At 45.8% G+C, this 21,052-nt stretch overlaps 1 protein-coding gene across 9 annotated transcripts in view; it reads left to right on the top strand.

Annotated features, from left to right (window-relative positions):
- BICD1 (bicaudal D homolog 1 (Drosophila)) overlaps nt 1-21,052 on the top strand; it is a 143,162-nt gene that overhangs the window by 105,486 nt on the left and 16,624 nt on the right. For 3 of the 9 annotated variants that reach the window (XR_001146288.1, XR_001146289.1, XM_012735288.1), the window contains exons 6-8: nt 3,052-3,203; nt 6,294-6,614; nt 7,505-7,698. Coding sequence is in view for 7 of the 9 variants with exons in the window: in XM_012735288.1 (XP_012590742.1) it covers nt 3,052-3,203; nt 6,294-6,614; nt 7,505-7,698 (667 nt within the window). In the remaining 2 variants the exon portion in view is untranslated. Of the gene's footprint in view, nt 1-3,051; nt 3,204-6,293; nt 6,615-7,504; nt 7,699-21,052 lie in introns of those variants that run through there. The other 6 variants (XM_012735291.1, XM_012735292.1, XM_012735293.1 and 3 more) reach the window with 3 other exon arrangements.

Here is a 21,052-nt window from a genome sequence, read left to right as displayed (position 1 = left end):
TTCAGGGACATAGAAAAGATTAGGATGAATGAAAAATTTCATAGAGATCTGACTCCAATTTGAGGTCAGAACTAATTCTCACAAACTATCATAAATTTGCTCCACCTGGAGATCCCAGGCTTTGTCTATAAATAACCCCCAGCATAGCCAATGAGGCATACATGCCCTTGCTCAAGGGCATGTGTCTAGGTCTCCATCAAGACATTCAAATCAGGGCCCTCCCTGGTGGCACAGTGTGTTAAAGTGCACACTATGAAGCTGGCCATAGCCGCTTCCATCCCCAAGCAGGGAGGTGACCCATATGGCATGGCAGACTTTTCCTGACCTGCCCGCTACTCCCCTCAGCAGTGCATTTCATCAGTCTGCCTGTTCTGCTCCCCACTTGGTATGGTGAATCCTCTTACCACCCCTGCACTGCTGGCCTGTACCCCAGCCAGCAGTATTCTGAATGCATAAATAAATAAATCTTTTATATATATATAAAAAGACATCCAAATCAGTCCTTGGACTGCTTCCGGAAGGCCCACATTCCACTGACAGTCTGGATTCCTGGAGCTCTGAAGTGTCAAGACACACGGTTGAGACGTAGGTGTAGATTTGCACCAACCACAAGGTAACAAGTAACAGGTCTCCAGGAGGAGTTCTGGTTCTGGCTTTTACAGGACAGGGTGAGTCATTCCTTGCAAGTGGTGAAAACAGTGTCAGAGAAATTCAGGCTTGAGCAGAGCCCTGCTGGATTGCTTTATTGTCGCAGTAGGTTGTGGTGTCATTTGCTTTGTATTCTAGTCACAGCCCTGGCAGCTGGTGAAGCATGGCATTTATTTGACATTCTCTAACACTGCATTCATTTAGCATCTCTGCGATGGCGGGCCTTGCAACTTGCTTATGTGCTATAAATAGCTTCAAGTATGTCCCAGTGAACATCCATTATGTTTAAAGATGGTAGGATGTTAATTATTAAGGCTAAGATGAGAATTCTGTGGCATAGAGGAGAGGCAAGCCTTCCTTTAAAAAAACAGACCTTGTCCATTCTCCCTGCATCTTTTAATATAATCCAGGAAGTTTTTTTTTGTAGGCATGGTATCTCCTGATGAAGTAAGCAAGTGTTAGTAAAGTGTCTTCCCTGCACTAAGCTGCACCAGTTGCTAAAGATTTATAAGTGTAATACATGTTCCCTGCCTTCCAGAAGAGGGCTCACAGAGCAGGGGAGTGTCAGAATCAAAACAGATGACCCCAGTTTATGTCACACATGCTATCAAGCTTGGGAACATTGGAGGCAGGCAAATGGCTAATGTTTCCTAGAAATATTAGAAGATGCTACACAGAAACAATTCTATATGAGTCCGTCCTTAAATGGTAAAGAGCTGTTTTCCAGAAGAGGAGCTCCTTCCATTGTGAAGGATCAGTGGGTAGTGGGCACAGAGGAGGGTAGTACATTCCATGGATGACTGTGAAGGCCTCTGACTACAGATATTTGTATTTGGAAGGTCAGCTTAGCAGGGGGAGGGGTGAGGATGTGGGATGGGCAGAAGCCCAAAGACCTGCTAGGTCACAGATGCTTGGAAAGACTGACTTCTGAGAAAGCCGTGTGCAGCTGTGGACAAACAAATCTCCCAACAAAGCTGCACCCTCGGGGCACTTCTCATGCATAGTCAATGACCTTATGCTTCTGTTCCAGGTCTCCTGCCAACTCTCCTGCCAACCCTCCCGCTCCCCTCAGACAATGGAGCATACATCTCTGTGTAATAAATATGTCGCATCACATGTTCACAACTGGAACTTCGCTCTGTTCTAAATGAATATCTGTCTAAACTTTTAACAAACAACTGCCATCCCTTCTCCCCCCTTCCCAGGTCACTTCCTGTGTTCTGGGTCATTTTCTGCATCTCTCATTTTCCTGAAGACCCCACTGACTCACAGCACCACACACATATCAAAGTATTTTATAGGGTGGCTTTTCATTTTAACCTGGATTTGAATTCAGTCCCTAAGAGGGGTTTGGGATCAAGACGCTAACTAATGTCCCTGCTCCACCCCAGCATTGTCCTGATGGAAAGGGGATGTCATCTTTCTAGATGCTGGCACTCTGCACCCGAAAGTTGAATCTGTCCTTTACCGGCACAGAAGAAAATGTCAAAAAGCAGAGTCACTTTCCTGAGAAACCTCACTAGTAATAGATCTTCGTTTTCATCCATAAGGGACTGTTGGTTAGTGTCACATATTTTATGTGCTTTGAAAGGTGTAGTTGACAGTTTGCAAAAACACCATTTCCATCTGGCTTCCAGGCTCATTCTGGGAGCTCCAGATACAGCAGGTAGCCCCCAGAAATGCATGGATCTCATGCCTATTATTTTTTGCTCCCTACTATATGTGCTTTGTATCCTACTCTGTGTCAGACTAGCTGTCAATTTGACACACCATTCATTCTAAGAACTTTGGGCATGCGAACACTCCAAATTCAATACTTATAATGCATACTTTGTCATCCCTGCTTTCTTAGGTGATGAGAAATTAAGTTTCACTCTCATTCCTCAGTTTGAGGAAGCATATACAAAGACCCAGGCAAAGACTGGCTCTTTGTTCACTGGCCCTTAGACACGGGTGTACAGTCTGTTACCAGAGCAATGGCTTGTCCACTTCAGGCCCACAGAGCCCAGGGCACACAGAGTATTTGAGCTTTATCATGTGTCAGTGAAAACTGCTTCTTCACTCGCTTCTTTTTGCTGACATTCTCCTTGGATCATCAGGCTTCCTCTTGGCTCCCTTTCTGGTCTGAAAGTCCCACTCCCCACCCTACATTAAGTATCCCTCCACCTGCTCTGATCACCGAGCTCCTGCTCCGGACTTAGGGCTCAGCTGTCTGGGGGCAAATTCACCGCGCACTTAAACCGTAAAGAAGAGCCGGCGGGTGCGGTGCGCAGAGAGCCGGTGTGCGGCCGGGGTAGCCAGACCAGCCCAGCCCTCGCGGGTGAAGGGCGCGCGTGGAGGCTACGGGCAGATTCGCGGCGGGGTCCAGGATGTCATTTAAGCGCGGTGGTTTCTCTGCCCTAGACGGCGGAGGTGGCCCTGGCGAACCTCAAGAACAAATACGAAAATGAAAAGGCGATGGTGACTGAAACGATGACGAAGCTGAGGAACGAACTGAAGGCTTTGAAAGAAGACGCCGCGACCTTCTCGTCCCTAAGAGCCATGTTCGCAACCAGGTACCGGCTAACCCCCTCCCCCCCCGCCCTTCCCCCCAACTCCCCCCAACTCCCTATCCTCCCTTAACTCCACCCCAGGTTCTGTGGCACTTGGGCTTCTTGAGACCTGCACTTACCCGCTGAGCCCTCTGGCGGTGGGTGATAGTCTACACAAACCTGAAACCTTGGCTTTGTTTTCCGAGCCCCCTGCTGGACACGCGGGGGTGCAGCCGCTCTCCCACAGAGCGGTCCTTCTGAGCTAGCGTATTAGATGTTTTGTTCTAGAGCTTTTGTGCTCAAAGGAATGAGACAAGTGGTCTCCAGTAAGGAAAAACAACCCACTTCCTAAATAGCTAGGGTGATCCACTGACATTTGCTTCTGTGACTAAAGTGCTTTAAAATGCTTGTCATATGCCTGGTGGGGAAAAGGGGTCTATACCACAAAGATGAATATTCATCTTAGCAGCTAATTACTTAGACTTTAATGCACTGTGACTTAAACTGTAACTTCTATAATGCAATCACATGGCAGCCACATTTCACAAATTTCACTTTGCCCAGCTTATCAGTTGTTATAGCCCCGTTAGGAAGCACCTCTGTATCTTGTTTTTAAGCTGTTAAGAATGTATTGATTCCGGTCTCCAAATCCTGACATTTTCAATAGTTTTGAAATCCATTGACTTATTCTCACAATTAAGTGCCCAAAACATCCCAACCCAGAATATTTGTCTGTCTTGTGTGGTACACACTTGATGGAAAGTTCATGAAGCATCACTAATAGCTTTATTTGCACATCCAGTAAATACATGACTGTGGTGCTGTCAGCATGGGGAAACCAGCCCTGTGTGTGGTAAGAACCCTGCATCAGTCCAGCTGCCCAGGAGTGTCAAAAGAGAAAAAAGCAAGCTCATGCTTATTTGGCTGAGCCCCAGGACATAGGGATGGGACCCCCAGGGTAAGGAGAACTTGGAGAGTAGAATTTGCATACCCCTGGCTGGCTGGGGGGGGGGCAGGTGAGAGGGGAAGGGTACATGCCCCCCCTTCTTTAGGAAGGTAAGCAGTCAGGTATAGGGGAGAAAAATTTCCCTTCTTCCCTTTCTGGATTCTTTGGCTGGTCTGATAGTTACATTAATAAAAGACAGATTAACAAGAGGAAAAAGTTTAATTTCATACTGGGGTCCTAGAAATAGGTGAACCAGAAGAATAATCAATGTGTACATACTACACCTTTTTACAAGGAAATAAAAGGTTAAAGAACTGAGAAGATACTTGGACTTGGGTACTCATCTATGAGGCACCCAAGGCAGCTGAGTTCCCAGTCTGTCTGTCTGCCCCCTGGTCCAGGCAGGGTACCTTTCACAGGGGTGATTCATCTCCTGTTTGCAAGGATGTGGGATGGTCAGAGTAACTTTACATGCAGAACTGATGCTATCAAAAAGGAAAGAGTGAGCACGGGGGAGAGGCCCCAAGGGACTGTGGCGGAGTATTAATTTGGGACCCTTCATTGTGGTGTGATGTGAGGACATGCATCTGAACAAGTAGATCATAAATGGTGTTATAAGTCTGATACCTTGATGAAAACAATGCAACTAAAGACAAACAATAATCTCTGTGCCAGAGCTGTGTCCTGGGGGACTGGGGCGGGGGGGGTCAGCCCTGAAGCTCATCACAGGATGTCATGTAGATCAAGGAAATGTAAAGAAATCAGATCAAGCCACATGAAAAGAACTGGACACATGTTTAAAAGGAACACTGAAATCATTGATCTGGTTTTCTATGCAAATTATCACCCCAAATAGTGTATTTTCATGTTTCCTTGGATCTAGTAGCTGTCCTATTCCATAGATTTTTTTTTTTTTTTGGAAGATATTGTTATCTGACCAGTTGAAAGAAATCCAGGTCCTGAAATCCACATTGCATTTTAGTAAGCCTTGAGTTTTCTGTTTTCTCATGAAGTCCTCCTGGGCTTCTTGACTGTCAAGGTTACAGAAGATCGGGGTGCTTATGGATCTCAGCTTCCTTTACCAGCTCTGATGTTCCTTTACATGCCTGCGAGACTTGTGCATATTTCAGCTCCTATAGTCCATCTGGAATGAGGCTATGAAGTCAGTAATCGTGTGCTGGTGTATCAAGCGTGTCTGTCATTACGGTCATAGTGGCTAAGTGCTCTGAGTAATGGTGTGAGTGATTCTTCTTTCCAAATACTAATACAAATGCTCAGGTCAGACTGCTGCTGGGAGAGCAGATGTCTGAGCTCCTCCTCCAGCTGCTCATCCCAAGCAGGCCTCCTGCAGCCTCCTTTCTGTAGCAACCCCAGGAGTCCTGCTTTGTCCCAACTCCCCACTGCTTCCCATCTGCTGGGGACACCACTGACCATGCTCAGCTCCTCCTCAGGCAAACCCGCCCCAGAGGGAGCAGTGGTAGCTGTGGCCTACACTGAAATGAAACCCATAAATATAGAGAAGGGGCTGTTTTCTTTATGAAGATTTTTTTAAAGATTTATTTATTTATTCATACAGAATTGGGGCAAAAGTCAGAGGTGCAGGGGCTGTGAGAGGCTTTACCAGAGACAGTAGGGAGCAGAACAAGCAGATCAATGAAGTGCACTGCTGAGGGGAGCAGCAGGAGGGTCAGGAGAGTTCTGCAATGCCATGTGGGTCAGCTCCTTGGCTGGAAATTGAACTCATGTTGAAGCAGCTGCAGCAAGCTTCACAGTGCTGCATTTTAAACTATTGCACCACCAAGGAAGACCCAAGATTGTTATTGTTTGGCCCACTCCAGGCAGACTGTAAGGGACTCCAGTCTGTACTCTGTATACAAGAATACAGAGTTACACTGTAGAAAAAACTATGGTAACTTGACAACCACGAACCTTACAGGAGATTTTTTGCTCTTCCCCCAACATTGTGGAAGAGCCCCCGCCCCACCCCCACGTGACTCCATCCATCCCTGGGGTTTAGTGTCACTTATGAAGACTGTCCCCAGTGACCTCCATTCTGCTCCAGGGAGACAGGGTCCTAAATCCTCACCCCACTTACCATTTGTCAGCTTCAGCACCACTTTCTGCTTCACCAGGGTCTGCTTCTGACCGCCTTTCCATTCTGGTTCCAGATGCGACGAGTATGTCACACAGCTGGATGAGATGCAGAGGCAGTTAGCGGCAGCAGAGGATGAGAAGAAGACTCTAAACAGTTTGTTGCGCATGGCGATCCAGCAAAAGCTTGCCCTGACCCAGCGGCTGGAGGACTTAGAGTTTGACCACGAGCAGTCCCGGCGCAACAAAGGCAAACTGGGAAAGAGCAAGATCGGCAGCCCTAAAGTAAGTGGGGAGGCGTCCGTCACCGTGCCTACCGTAGCCGCCGCGTGCCTCCTGCATAGACAGGGCCCACAGACACCCAGCATGCGGGTCGGCAGTGGCGCTCAGAGGAAAAGGTACGCCCGCAGCGATCTCCGCGGCCGGGGCAGGGGCCGGCTGGCCGCGTCCTGCAAAGATGAATGTGCTCTCTCGGAGGACGGGGGAGAAAGTGGGAGCCGGTGGGCGCGGGGCTGTGATGGGGATGGTTTTACTTTCTGATCCCTGTGCTTATGAGTTCTTTTCTGTCCCCTGCACCCCAACTCTGCCCCACCGCAATACCATTTTCAAGTGTTGGTCAGCGTCTGGGCTGCTCCTTGTATGCGTAATATAACGTGCCTGTTCCCACCACCAGCCTGCAAGGCGGACCCTAAGATAAAGCTGTGTTTTATGGGGGGAGCATTTGAAAAGCCCTGCTAATGGTGTAGCTCCTCAGCTTCCCTCCAACGGGCAGGAGATGATCATGTTCGCTTAGGGGAGCTGTTGCCCCTGTTCCCAAAGCCAATGGCTTCTGTATCCTTCGGTCACGTGGGATGGAGCCACGTGTTGTCTTTTTCTTAACAACAGGGTTTGTGCCTTTTCAGTTGGTCTGTGGCTTTTGCTCAGAGACATCACCTCTGAGTTTTTTAATGACTTGATTTTGTAGTCTTTTTTCTACAGTAGTCTCTAGTGTTGTGTTACTTGCCTTGTATTTTCGGTTAAGGGTAGCATTTTTATTTTTAGGAAACTTTCCGTAAAGAACCAAGTAATATAAATATTTTTCATTTGCCATTCTCTCTTCTGGTAGACGATGCAGCCCCCAAGTAGGGCTGTGTCCTGGTGTGGAAACAAAACTGCCAAAAGCTTGATTGACATGTTAAAAAAAATGCAATTGCCAGTATAAATAATGTTGTCACTGGTGAGGCTTTGAAAGGTAATTAAAGTAAAACTTTTTTGTTTCCTATATGTATTTTCTTGGATCTCCTGCAAGACAATTTTCACCTTCCCTTTGTGATCAGAGCCGTCCCAGGACACCAGGGGCTTCCTACCTACAGAGTTTATTAAGCGTTGCCCCTGGTCCCACCTCCACAGAGTCATTTCTTCTGAAGGGCCCCCCTTCCATGAGTGAATTCATCCAGGGGCACCGGCTCAGCAAGGAAAAAAGGTTAACCGTGGCTCCACCAGGTAAACATTTTTTCCTTGGGTGCATGTGACGCAAATGATGAGTTGAGTAGACAGCTCCCTGTCCTCCCACCCCAATGCCTACCCCCGGACCCTGAACTTCTACAATCCTTACAGCGAAGCACAGAGCCCGACCCCCTCATGCTCCTGCCTCTCCCCCCCTTCTCAGCCAGGGTGCATCCCTGCTATACCCTCAGGACCCCCCTGGAAACAGCCAGGATGGAGGGGGAGCTGGTGGGAACGGGCAGATGAAGGGAAGCCAGACACAGGTGTGGCCAGGACACTCTCCCAGGGCCTGTTTGCAGCTTGGCAGCTCATAGCAGCTCATCCCAGGCAAAGTTCATCATTCTGTTCCAATCACGTGTAATGCAATTTCTGTAAAGGGAGCCATCTTCATAAAAAGCCTCTTGGGCTGATTTCCTTTTGTAGCGACTCAGAACATCCCCTCAGTCATGACACAGAAAGTGGCTGTGACGTGCTCACAGGTCCTCCCTGTGAGCACTCGGCTCTGAAACCATCATGCCCACGATGTGCACGCCGCTACTGGCCGACATGTGTACCACTGAGTCCAGCTTCCCTGCTTTCTTTCTTCTTTTTCATTTCTTTTCCAGTTTTGCTCTTGAAGAGGCCTCCATTGGAAATGTGACTTGGGCAAATAAGGAGCATCCTTTCTGACAAATCCCTGCATGCTAAGTAGAGGTCAGAGGTGGCACATGGGATGTCCATGAAACAGCTCAGCCCACAGAAAGTATTATTTGGCTACCACAAGGAGCAAAAAAAAATTGAGATTAATTAAAAATTAGTTGTCAACTGCTTGACACTCAGCGATTTCATGTGAACATCTAGATTTCTGGCCTCCCTGGCATGACTCAGAGTATCTGGCAGCCCTGGGGAGCTGCATTTACACCTGTCAGCATCTGCTGGAGCTGTGGGAATAGGTGGTGCAGTGAATCAGGGTGAGCTTTGAGTTTGCCACAGTCTCCCTTACTCCCTAGTGTAGCCCTACCTGCTGTGCTTATTTCCACCATCCTCTGGCCTCTGCTGCAGCTATTTGATTTTGCCAAAGATTTTTTTTAATTCATTTCAGTTTATCTTCTGCCTACCTTCCTTTGATTTTACCTTAATTCCTTTTTGGAAACCTCAGCCTTTGGCTCTCTAATATTTTCCTTGTCTGATTCATGGATCAACCTACTGATTGGGATCAAAAGATGCGGTATGGAAATTTATGTGCATATTCAACACCCTACAAATGTTTGGGGAAACAGGTAGTGGTAATGAGTTGGAGGAGCATAATAGCCAAAATGGGGCTTAAGTTAAGTCTCAGCACTACTACTAAGGGTTAAGTCTCAGCACTACTAGGGGTTAAGTCTCAGCACTACTACTAAGCCCCAGCTAGGGAGCTGACCCACATGGTACAGCAGACTTCTCCTGTCTCGCCCATTGCTCCCCTCAGTAGTGGGCTTCAGTAGACCTGCCTGTTCTGCTCTCCACTCTGTCTTTGGTGAATCCTCTTACCCCCCACACTTTTGGCCTGCACCCCAGTTCTTCAATGCAAAAATAAATAAAATCTTTTAAAAACATAGCCAAATGTACACCAAAAAAAAAGAAGAAGAAGAAGAAGAAGAAGAAGAAGAAGAGGAGGAGAAAGAAGCAATACCTCCACTCACTTGCTCTTGTTTGGACCTTTTCAAAGGTACCTGAAGGGTCTGTGAGTCCCCAGAGGTTAAGTGATTTCTCAGGGCACCTCACCCCTAAGGTTATGAACTCTCTATACCAATAAGATTTATAGTATCTAGAACAGAAATGGTATGAGGAATTAAAACCCCAGCAATTTAATAAGGTGACATGTCAGTATGACTGAAAGTTAATAATAAACAGAAATCACCACTGTCTTCATATTGGCAGTCACTGTGGCTTCTTGTTTCCATGGACACATAGCCATTGCATTGTGGAAACCATTCGTGCTGCTTCACAGACACTCCATGTCACTCCTGTTGTCATTTTCATTGTTAAAGGTGGCTGCAGCCTAAGTTTTGTTTCAGGTGTTGTCCTGGCACCAGGCTTGGCTTTCCAGCCTCTGACACCCATTTCCATCATTTGCTATGTCCTCAGATGCTGCTGGGATGCCCTCGTACTGTCAGCATCTCATCCGGTCACCTCCTTCCCAGGAGTGAGGTCCCCTGGTTGAAAGTGTGGACATCTTTATGGCTTTTGATCCCTTTTGATGTTGCTGTCTAAAAGGGTGTGTCAGAGTGCAAGAGCCCCATTTTCACATGTTCTGGGGCTTTCTATGGTATTGTGCTTATTGCGTTTTGTAACTCTGAAGCTAGTTAGTATGCATGAGTGACATGCTCTTGTTTTCAATTCTTTCACTTCAAATAATGGAGGTGCCACTGGCTTTAGAAATGGCCATTGTACTCAAGATTAGAGATGTAAATAGTGGGCCCAGATTCACCACTAGGCTAGAGGTTCACTTTAGATGACTTAAACTGACATATATATCCTATTGCAGGTTTGATGCAAGAAATACCTTAACCTCATAGGAAACAGATTTTATGAGCATTTTTTAAATTCATGAGTTTTGTACAAGTTATGGAACAATTTAATGCTTACTATCAGATCATATAGTTTTATTAGCTTAAACTGGTAATTAATTCGTCGCTAAATTTTCCATGTTTTATGATAAGAATTTTTAATTTATATTTTAGGTGATTTTTTTTTTTAAATAAGGAAACAAGAGTTCACGTCCTTATTTGTGTAGCATGGTCTCCCCCCGTCCACCTCCAAGACAACATAGGTTTTGATGTTTTTCTGAGAATCTCTGAAGTGATTAAATCAATTAATCACTATTTCAAGAAAATCCCATCTTTTTCAAGGCACTGCTTCTCCATTTCTGGAAAACCAACTCTTTAAATTAGCAGGAGAGATTGCACACTGTACTGATGGGTGTAACGCTAGACCCACCTTGTCGAGGGAAATTTTGGCATGTGCCTCTTCAACTTTGGGTGGGTCCCTGCCCTGCAGACCCTGAGGCCCAGGTTTTCGCCAAGGCCCGCTGTGTCCTCTCCCAGCTCCCACTGCAGCTATCCCAGCTGCATTGACCAGACAGGGGGTCATGCAGCTTCAAGGGTCGTGTCACTTTGCAGTGACACTTTGTCTTGAAGCCATAACTGCATGGACCTATCTAACAATAATAAAACATGACCATGTCAGTAATTAAAATCAGCCTACCAGACTATGTAAGAGGCATATGTAATATTACTTTTAGACAAAAAGACCTGCCTGGGTTTTTTGTGAGAGAAATGAGAAAAATGTCAAATTGGAAAGAGTCTGTTTGAGCGCTCTACTGAAAGTAACGGTCTGAGTTTTGTGTTGGCCATACTGAGCTGGCCTCCCCTCTGTGGCTGCCTCTGGCCCTCCCCAGTCACCTTTCTCAACCCCCTCTCCTTTCACTGCTGACTTTACTGAGATGGAATTGCCATAACATCGGACATTTTTCTGTGGAAGTTTAGATTTTACCCATTTTTAGAGCTGCCCACAGAAACCTGTTGGCCCTGGCAGTGTCATCACCCACCAGATGCCTCATCAGCCATGGGCCTTCCATCTCCCAATTGCACACCCATGTATGTGACCAGTCTTTTGCTATTAGTCAGGATGCATGTTACATGAAAATATGCAATGCCTACAAGTTCCTTTCCATTTCTTTCAGGATGTCATCAATAGCAATTCACTTTTGCTGGAGCTCTGACTGTAAGATGGTCTTGAGTTGGAATGTGCAGAGTTAGCAGTGCCGCCAGGAGCTGTGTCTCCATGAGGTTCTGTCCGTCCACCCCCGTAATGACACACCTGACTGAAAGTTGAAAAGCACAAGAATTGATCGATTCCCCAATAGCCCTATATTTGCTTTGTTTAGATAAATACCAACAGCCTCCCATTCAGGGGACAGTTTTGATTTGCATCCAGATACTGCGTTTCATATACAGCAATGCATGGCAGTCACTGAGGCTTCTTGTCCCTGTGCTCCCAGGCAAGACCAGGTGCTCCTCCAGCCCTTCCCTGGTCTTTCCGTTCCCAGAACGCTGCTCCAACCCTGTCTGCAATGCCCGGCATGCTGGGTAATCGGTGTCAGTGTGAGTGTCACATGTGGCATCTCACGCCACACGTGGCCGTGGAGGTGGAGTCACTTGCACATGTGGGCTTCTGGTGTGCAGGATCATCAAGGGTGTTTTTTAGTTGTGATTTAACGTTAGCGATGGGTGAGTTCTGGCTGGCAGTTGCATCTTGGGCTTTTCAAGTCACTCATCCACTTTTATTATTTAATCCCACGCAGCATATATGTCCTCTTGAAGATTTTGGGGGGGGGTCCTTGGTTTAATACACACCAACCTCCAATCAAGGCCATTAAAAGAAAACATGCATTGTATTTTTTTTTACAGGGCTTGTTACAAATATTTACAGTCATAGTATTGTTAATGAATATTCATTTTTATCTAAATTATATTTAAAAAGTAGGGGAGGGCAGTGTGTATGAAAGGATGGTAAATTGCACAGTGAGAATTTTATGGATCCAAATCCTTATTCTCCTTAGTAGTTGTTCAATATATCTTTAAAGTTATTTTTAATATTGTATTTTTTTTCATCATTTTTCATTTTTGTACAATGTGTGCTTTCTCATCTTGGTTATAGTCCCCATAAAATTCCCATCACCAGTCTACCCATGTACCAACACCAGTCCCTTGTGCTCTTGCCATTCCTGTTTTGATCCTACTCACCTCTCCCCCACTGTAGAATGTCTCTGGTTTATCGTTGCCTGTTGATTTCAATATTTGCTTATTATAATTTCTTTCTTTCTTTTTTTTTTTTTTCCTGATCACTTATTTGGATCCTCTACATTCCTCTCAAGAGTGAAACCATCTGGTATTTTTCTTTCTGGTTTATTTCACTGAACATCACCCCTTCCAGCTCCATCCATGTTGCTGTTGAATGGCCTGAGTTTATCTTTTTTGATTGCTGAGTAATATTCCATTGTGTATATATACCACATCTTCTTAATCCCGTCATCTATTGTTGGGCATTTGGGTTGCTTCTGTAGCTTTTGGTAATGTTAATTCTCCCAATCCATGAGCAGGAGATGTCTTTCCATTTCTTTTAACATTGTTTTATAATTTTCTTTGTATAGGTCCTTTACCTCTTTTGTTACATTCATTCCCAAGTTCTTGCTGCATTTAATTTCAGTTATAAAAGGGATGGTTTTCTTAATTTCTTCTTCAGATTTATTGTTTGCATATAGGAAAACCACTGAAATTTGGTGTGTTGATTTTGTATCCTGCTACTTTGCTAAACTGGTAGATTATTTTTATTAGTTTTTCTGTGGAGTTCTGTATGTATATTATCATAACATCTGTGAATAGTGAAAGTTTTACTTCTTTCCCTATTTGGGTTTCTTGTATGTCTTATTGCTCTGAGTAGGACTTCCAGTATTATATTAAAATGCAGTGGTGAGAGTGGACATCCTTGTCTTGTTCCAGACCATAAGGGAAAGGCTTTCAGCTTTTCACCATTGAGAATGATATTAGCCATGGGCTTGTCGTATATGGCCTTTATGATAAGGTATGTTCCTTCTATCCCATTAATTTTTAGGGCTTTTGTCATAAATGGATGTTAAACTTTGTTTAATGCTTTCTCAGCATCAATTTATATGATCATATGGTTTTCATTTTTCTTTTTGTTGATTAGTTGATTTTGTATGTTGAACCACCCTTATGATCCTGGAATAAATCTTACTTGGTCGTGGTGAATTATCTTATTGATGCCATTGTTGAATTCTGCTTGCTAAGATTTTATTGAGGATTTTTGCATCAGTGTTCATTAGAAAGATTGGCCTGTGGTTTTCTTTTTTTGTTTGGTTTTGGTATTAGTGTAATGTTGGCTTCATAAAACATGTTTGGTATTATTCCTTCCTTCTCATTTTTTTGAAAGAGTTGTGCATGAAGGAAAAAGAATGAAGAGCCAAAGAACACTTGTCATACACTATATGTCTATTTTCGTCTCCTTCTTCATGCTTGGGAAGTTCTCTGATTATTTCCTTGAATATTTTTTCTGTTCCTAATTCTCTGTCCGCTCCTTCTGGGATGCCTATAATTCTTATGACTCCTTTCCTCACGGAGTCAGATAGTTCTTGATGTTTTTCTATATTCTTTTTCCATCATACTTCTCTTCCCTTTTCTGGTTTGGTTCCTTTTATTTCTGTGTCTTCGCGAGTATTTATTCATTCTTCCATTTCAGCTATTCTGTTTTCCTTGCTTTTCCCAGAATTCTGTAGCTCCTCCATTAATCTTTTAATCTCCCATATTTCTTTCACTTCTCTCTTTAGGGACTCGATTTCATTCTTCTTGATAGTTACTTATTTTTGTCATATCATTCTTTTCCTTTTCATTGTCTTTTATTTTTTTTATCACAGTGATTTGAAATTCTTTATCTGACAGGTTGAGAAGTTCTTCCAGGTCATTGTTGTTGGATTCTGGTGGCTGGTTTTCCCTTTATGGTGTATCCTTTCCCTAGGGCTTGCTTGGTTGCTTATATATATTTTTTCTTCTCCCTGTTTGTTTTCTAATGTGTTCTAAGCTTTGGAACACTGTGCTGCTGTACTGACAGGCATTTCTTCAGGGTTCTCCTGGGATGTCAGAATCTGATGGCCAGATGGAGTCCAGATCTGTTACCCAACCCTCCACTAGGGCTGTGTTATGGATGTGTTGATGGGTGCTGTCCCTGAAGGACCCCTCCCTCTGAACTTACTGAGGTCCACAGAGGATCTTGAGTCCCTATCCTGCAATTCCCTGTTTTGTAACAGTGGTGCCTAGAGCACACTTTCCTGATGCCCACAGTCTATTTCGTCAATGGATGGATCCCCCTCTGGGCTCTAAATCATGACCAGGGGCATGCGCTTGGCTGAGTGCACTTTTCAGCACTGTCTGCGGGGTTTACCCTTTCTCAGCTCCACAGAGGCTTCCTGGGATCCCTGAAGGTGGCTCCCTTTCTTGTAGCTATGGTGTCTCGTCTGCACTTTCCCAGTGCCCGTGTTCTGCCTGGGTATTGAGTGGATCGCCCTCTGGGCTCCAAATCGTGGACTCCAATATATAATAACTATAGGTGGACAATAATCCTCATCCAGCTTCCAAATGCAAAATTAGCAGAATGTTTCCCAACCACAGCAGGCTTCCCACCCCACTTTGTTCAGCCTAAGCCTGGACTCCACAGCTGGAGGTGCTCACTGGTGGGCTGCTGCAGTAACAACCTGAAGGTCAGAATAAACAGCACCAGACACTGTGCCAGGCAGCACCTGGGGAAACAGACTTGGACATGGTGCCAATGGTCTTTATGAATTGTTGGCACACACCACCACACCAATAACTAACAGCTAAGCCTGGGGTGCTCTTTCCAGGTGGTGGCAGTGGCAGGACCAATGTCAGGTGCAGCTGCTCCATCCTTGCAAAGTTTTGGGTTCTCTCTTCAGAGTTCAGCTGCTGCATTTGGCTTCTTTTCTCAGAGATTAGAAACAGTGGGAGGAGCCTGCGGGCCAAAAACATGCATTTTAGAAGGAATGCTTTATGGACCCCTGTAGTACAGAGGAAAAGGTTGCCTGAGAGACAGGTTTTCCTTCTTTTCTTTTTCTTTTTTTAAAAAGATTTTATTTATCTATGCTTACAGAACTAGGGTACAGGCCAGAGGTGTGGTGAGTGAGAGGATTCACCAGAGACAGTGGGGAGCAGAATAGGCATATGTGCTGAAATACATTGCTGAGGGGAGCAGCAGGCGGGTCAGGAGAGGTCAGCCATGCCATGTGGGTCAGCTCCCTGGCCAGTGGCTTTGGAGAGCCCCATAATGTGGTGCTTTAAACGATTGTGCCATCAGGGAGAGTCTGGTTTTCCTTCTTTTTAGCATTCTCTTATTCCTTTCTAATATTTTTATAGTTTTTAACTATATTTTTTAACAGATAATGGTGGTCAAAATTCAAAAGGTATAAAATGGTATTTAAATAGAAAGTGTGCCCTGCCAGAAATACTCTGTGCACATACAAGCAATGGACATAAATATATACAATATACTCATGAGTATTTTATATGTACATTAGCAATGATGTGGGCATGCTCATACTGTTTTTTTTCCCCCACTTAATCGTGTTTTTTCTTTTTTTCCCCCGTATCCCTTTCATTTTTTTGTTTAATTTTAAGTACAAGTAATGGAACAAAAGGAACATAAACTTGAATCCTTCAAGAAACCTTGAAATGCTCCCATGTAAACTAGAAATACTTCTTGCAAGACAAACTGCAGAATGACTCACCCTCTAGACCAGAGCTACTCAGCAGAAATAATGTGACAGCTGTAATAAGCTGGTGGCCATGTAGGAACCAATACAAGGAAGCAGATACCCTTAATTGTAACAATATATTTTATTTTGAGCATATTATGGAGTTAACAGCATCGCCTCAACAGACAATCGGTGGAAGCAGTATTAATGAGCTTTTTTGTGTTCTGGGCTGCTTCTCGTCTGCAATTTGGGGTGCACTTTGCACTTATGGCGAGTCTCAGTTTGAGCCAGCCCCGATGGACCCCCACCCCCATGGTTGGTGAGAAGCTGCTGTCCCGGCCATCACAGTGTTGGGCCACCCTACTCACCCCTAGTTTTCACTAGACATAATTTCTGCAAGAAATCTAAACGTTAATAGTTAACGTTAATGTTTAAAATAAGGTGGAGGACCTTTAGGTTTTCTTTTTCAATGAAATTTTGGGCTGGGGGTGGGTTACAAATAGATTCTGCTTGGTCTGTCTCAGTTGTAGCAAGGCTCCTTTACACAGGTCACATCCGGTGTTTTAGGCCATTTTTTTACACGTCTCTCCTGCTTGTTACTAGGTCTCCTGGACAGTGCAGGAATGTCACTCCTGTGGTTTAGGTATATCCAAGTAAACTCCGTTTCTTGAATAGTCTGAAAATAATAAAGAAGAACTGAATGATAATTTTAATTTTTATAATCGAGTGTCCATGTTATCTGAAGCAAGGAGTGCCTTGAGGTGGATGAAAACCTTCTCAAATGGGCATCTTGCCCATTTTGACCAGCAGAACCTAATGGTACCTTGTGCTTCCAGAATGAGAGGAAAGATAAAGGTAATACTGAATGGACTGTCCTTTGGCCCAGGAAGAAGGCAGAGACCAACACAGCACAAGGGCCACTGAGACCTTAGGCCTGTCGGGATTTTCACTTCATTTCAGTTGTTTTTGACCCCCAATTTTCAGGTCCATGGTTCAGAAGTTGCGTTTCCACAAGGTGTCCATACCCACATCCTGCTGGTTATCAGTGAGGTGACATACAGGTGTGAGAGCGCGATCAGGTCTAGGTTTCCACCTCTGCTTACCCTTCATATCATGGTGTAGTTTTTACAGTCTTTTAAGTTTTAATTCAAATATTAAATTCATAGAAATTGAAATTTCCTTATAAAAATTCTCAAAGGAAAAGTGCGGTCTTCCTCTAAGATACCAGTAAGTGGTAGGAAAGGTATTGGTTTAGTGCCCAAGGTTGCCTTCCAGCCCAATGAGCATGTCCACCCCACCCCAACCACCAACCACCACGGGTGGGGGTCCCAAGAGTGGCGGAGTTCCCAGGGTGTCACCCCTGCTGCTCTCACCTGCCCTAAGATGTTTTCTGTGTCCCTGGAAAAGACTGCGAGGCAGAGAGAAACCCTAAGAGAGGCCCCCTCTTACCCGGACCCCAAGGAATGCCTGCTGCTGACGCCCTGCAAGGACTGGCCTTTGCCCCAGAGAACACACTGGTCCACGTGGCCACTGCACCCCTCACCTGTGTGTGCTCCTCACCCTCAAGTCAAAGGACAGCCTTCACCCCCACTGTGATAGGCACCTCCTCCTGCACCTGCCTGTGCTCTCTTCTGCTCTCAGCAGGGCAGGCCTGTGGCTGCCAGAGAGTACACCTCACACACCCCACACACCCCACACCACACACCACACTGCACATACACACCATACTCTCCATACACACATACCCCCCAAAGACCCCACACAACCGCACACATACACAGACCACATATCGCCTACACACACTGCACATACACATGCCACACACACACCATATACATACCACACAGCCCACATACAGCACACACACCACACACACTACACACACACCACACACACAGCACACCCACATACACACCACATGCACATACACCATGCCCCCCCCACACAACCACATACCCCTCACATATAAACTACATACACATGCACAAACCAAAGACACACACAAACCAAAGACACCCCCCCACCCCCACGTACCACACACACACCACACACACACACACACACGCAGACAAGAGCGTGGTGTGATCTCTCCCAGGCTAGCCCAGGGGAGCGGGCAGCAGCATTGCCCAGGGCATTCAGTGCAGCCAGTTTGGCCGGTCTGTCCGTCCTGTCCTTACTGCAAGCACCTGAAAACTTATAATATAAATGCTTTGCTGAAGAAGCATTTCCTGGAGTGTTCTTCCCGAAGTAGTTTTCAAAAGGACTGTTTCTGTCTACCAAGAATACTAAGCAACCCAGTTAAGAAGCAGTCACCGTGGGCTGGCCGGCCTCTGCTCTCCAGGCCGGTGGCCGGGCTCCTGGGTGTCTGGCTGGCCAGGAGCGCGGTCAGGCTGGAGTCAACACAGGCCACCCTCCCTGACTGCCACTTGTGCCATCCACGTCCCTAGTGGACTTGCAGGCAAATCTGCTGAAACATTCCCACTCTGTTGAGTCAGGAAGAGACGCTTCTGGTCCAGCACACAGCACACTGCAGCCCGTTCACAGGGGCTGTCAGAGCCGAGCAGACCCCGGGCCAGCAGGAGTGTTTCAGGCCCGTGCAGGGACCTCGCGAGGATCCCCTCCTCAAAACATTGGGGACCCGGACCTGCGAGCACGGGGGTGTTGCTGCCTTGATTGGAGGGTGCTGACCTGCCCAGACGCACCCCTCTGGGGCCTTCAACTTGGCAGCCAACCAGCCCCTCCCAAGGTACTGAGAAGTGTGGGGGAAGCCTAGACTCTGGTTTCTGGGGCCAGGTCTGCTGCGCACAAGGCAGGAGCGGGCAGGTGGGACACCCCAGGACTGCACTGCTCTGCCCCCGCTGTGGTTCTCACTGACATTGCGGCTTCGTGGCTCCCTGGCACCAGGACCATGTAGCATGAGCTGGTAACTGGCTGTGCACAGCCAGTGCACCAGGCGAGACTCACCGGAGTCCCCTGCACCCACCTGCACACATGGCTGAAATGAGAGAAGAGGGAAAGCACCACTCGGAGTCAAGTTTATTTGTCTTCTATTTACTGTGAAAAGCCACAAGATGCCATGGGACTGCGGACCTTTCTGCCCTTGACTGCCTCTCAGCCAGCAGACTCCCCCCAGCACACTCAGCGTCACACACTCATGCTTGTGTGAAGCACGTGCGGCAGGCAGGTTTGCTTTGCTTTACTCTTGGTAGGCTCCAAGGGTTGCTTTTTCTTCTGGGGGTGTATGGGGTACCTCTGTCACTCGGCACACTCTGTCTGCATAGCAAGTCCCCTCCAGCTTCTGGAGCTGCCCTCTTGTGAGATTGCACTGGCCAACCTACAGGCCAAAGCCTAGACCAGATACACGTAACTCTCAGAGTATGGATTTCTTTTAAAGAAAGAGCTGCTGTCATTTCGAGTATTTGCATTCAAAGATTTGTACAGAACAGATGTGCTTTTCTTTCGCAGGATAAGTAGAGCAGGGCTGTCCTTTCAACCCTCCCTCCTCCTATTGAGTATAAAGTTGTGTGTTTTTAGTTGAAGCAGGCACATGTAGGAAATCTCTTCTGCTCGGCTGCTCTTGTCTAGTTTGATTTTTGCTCCAAACTGAGCTTCACCTCCTGCTTATTCATTGAGCTTCAGATTATCTTAATCAATATAGAAAATCAGTCAGTGTTCTCTGGATAAGAACTCTGCGGGCCTCCCTGGTGGTGCTGGGGTTAGGTCTTGGCACTACGAGGGAGCTGACCCACGTGGGGTGCAGTGACCTCACCTGTCTTACCCACTGCTCCCCTCAGCAGTCAGATCGCAGTGGATCTGCCTATTCTTCTCCCCACTCTGTCTCTGGGGAATCCCCTCACCAACCCCTCCCCCCAACACACCACCTCTGCTCTACACTCTAGTTCTTGTATGCATAAATAAATAAATTAAAAAAAAAAGAAACAACTTCATGTACTTAGGAATTCAGTGCAGAAAGGGGCTCCATGGGGCTCCAGTGAATGAGCTCCAGTCCCAGGACAGACACCCCATTCTCTCCAGCCCCCGGCGTCCCAACTCACACTGCCCAGCATCCTTCACAAAGTGCATGAGAGTCTAGTCGCTCGCTCCAAGCAGGTATTTATGCAACAAACCACCTGTGGCGACAGAAGAACCAGTTAAATTTCCCTTTTCCCCTCTTTTTATGCCCTACTTGACAGCAAAAACAAAAAGAGGTAAGTTGGCTATACACCTGTAGGTCAACCTTATTTTCTTGAATAGATTTATTCCTGAATAATTTGTTTCAACTGCTTTTCTGTGAGTCATTACATAACTTTTACATTAGGAAGCTTGCCATTGCAAATCCTTATTCTTTTCTTTGAAAAGGAATAAGTGCCTTTTGCAAACTTGGATTTTAAAATGATTTCCTATTTAAAACATGCTGCTTCTCCTTTAGCCAAGTTATACTTAAAATTTAATGGCTTTTGAGGGTTTTAGTGCACTTCAAAACACTTGGCCTAATTTTGGGGTTGTTTCTCCCCAAAATGTGGCTTATGTGTTATATTTCTTCTTTATTTCAAAAAGGAAAAAAGCCAAGAAATAGTCAAGCCTCTGATTTTCAGATGCCTCATTGTACACAAGAGGAGCTCTGAGCCCCTCAGAGTAACAGTAATGTTGAACTTTTTAAATTTCAAAAAAAGGTAATGAAAAAATACTGAATAAGAAAATCAAACACACCTTGCTGAGTGGCGTTTTATATTTTTCTTGTCCCACCGAGGTCTGTTGTTACCATGGATCTTTAGGAGGGTTTGGTTATAGCTTGTTTACCATGTTTCTCTTTTGTTTCCTTTGGGTTATGAGTGAATTGTTTCAAAGGGAGAGCCTCTTCTTTTCAGTGTGTTAGTGGCTTGCAGAGGGCCAACCCTCTTGCCTCCTGCTCTGTGCACCCACTGACTCTGTTCTTGGAAGTTCCTTCCTGAATATGAGAATCTGCTGTGAAATCAGAGGCTGTTTTCTACTATGAGAATCTGCTGTGAAATCACTTTGACCTGTTGGTACCACGCATGGCACCCCTGT

This window comes from Condylura cristata, unplaced genomic scaffold, assembly GCF_000260355.1.
Source record: "Condylura cristata isolate star-nosed mole 26May11 unplaced genomic scaffold, ConCri1.0 scaffold00004, whole genome shotgun sequence".
Taxonomy (NCBI): domain Eukaryota; kingdom Metazoa; phylum Chordata; class Mammalia; order Eulipotyphla; family Talpidae; genus Condylura; species Condylura cristata.
Note: the sequence above shows the minus strand (reverse complement) of the source record. Positions and strands in the feature narration are given on the sequence as shown.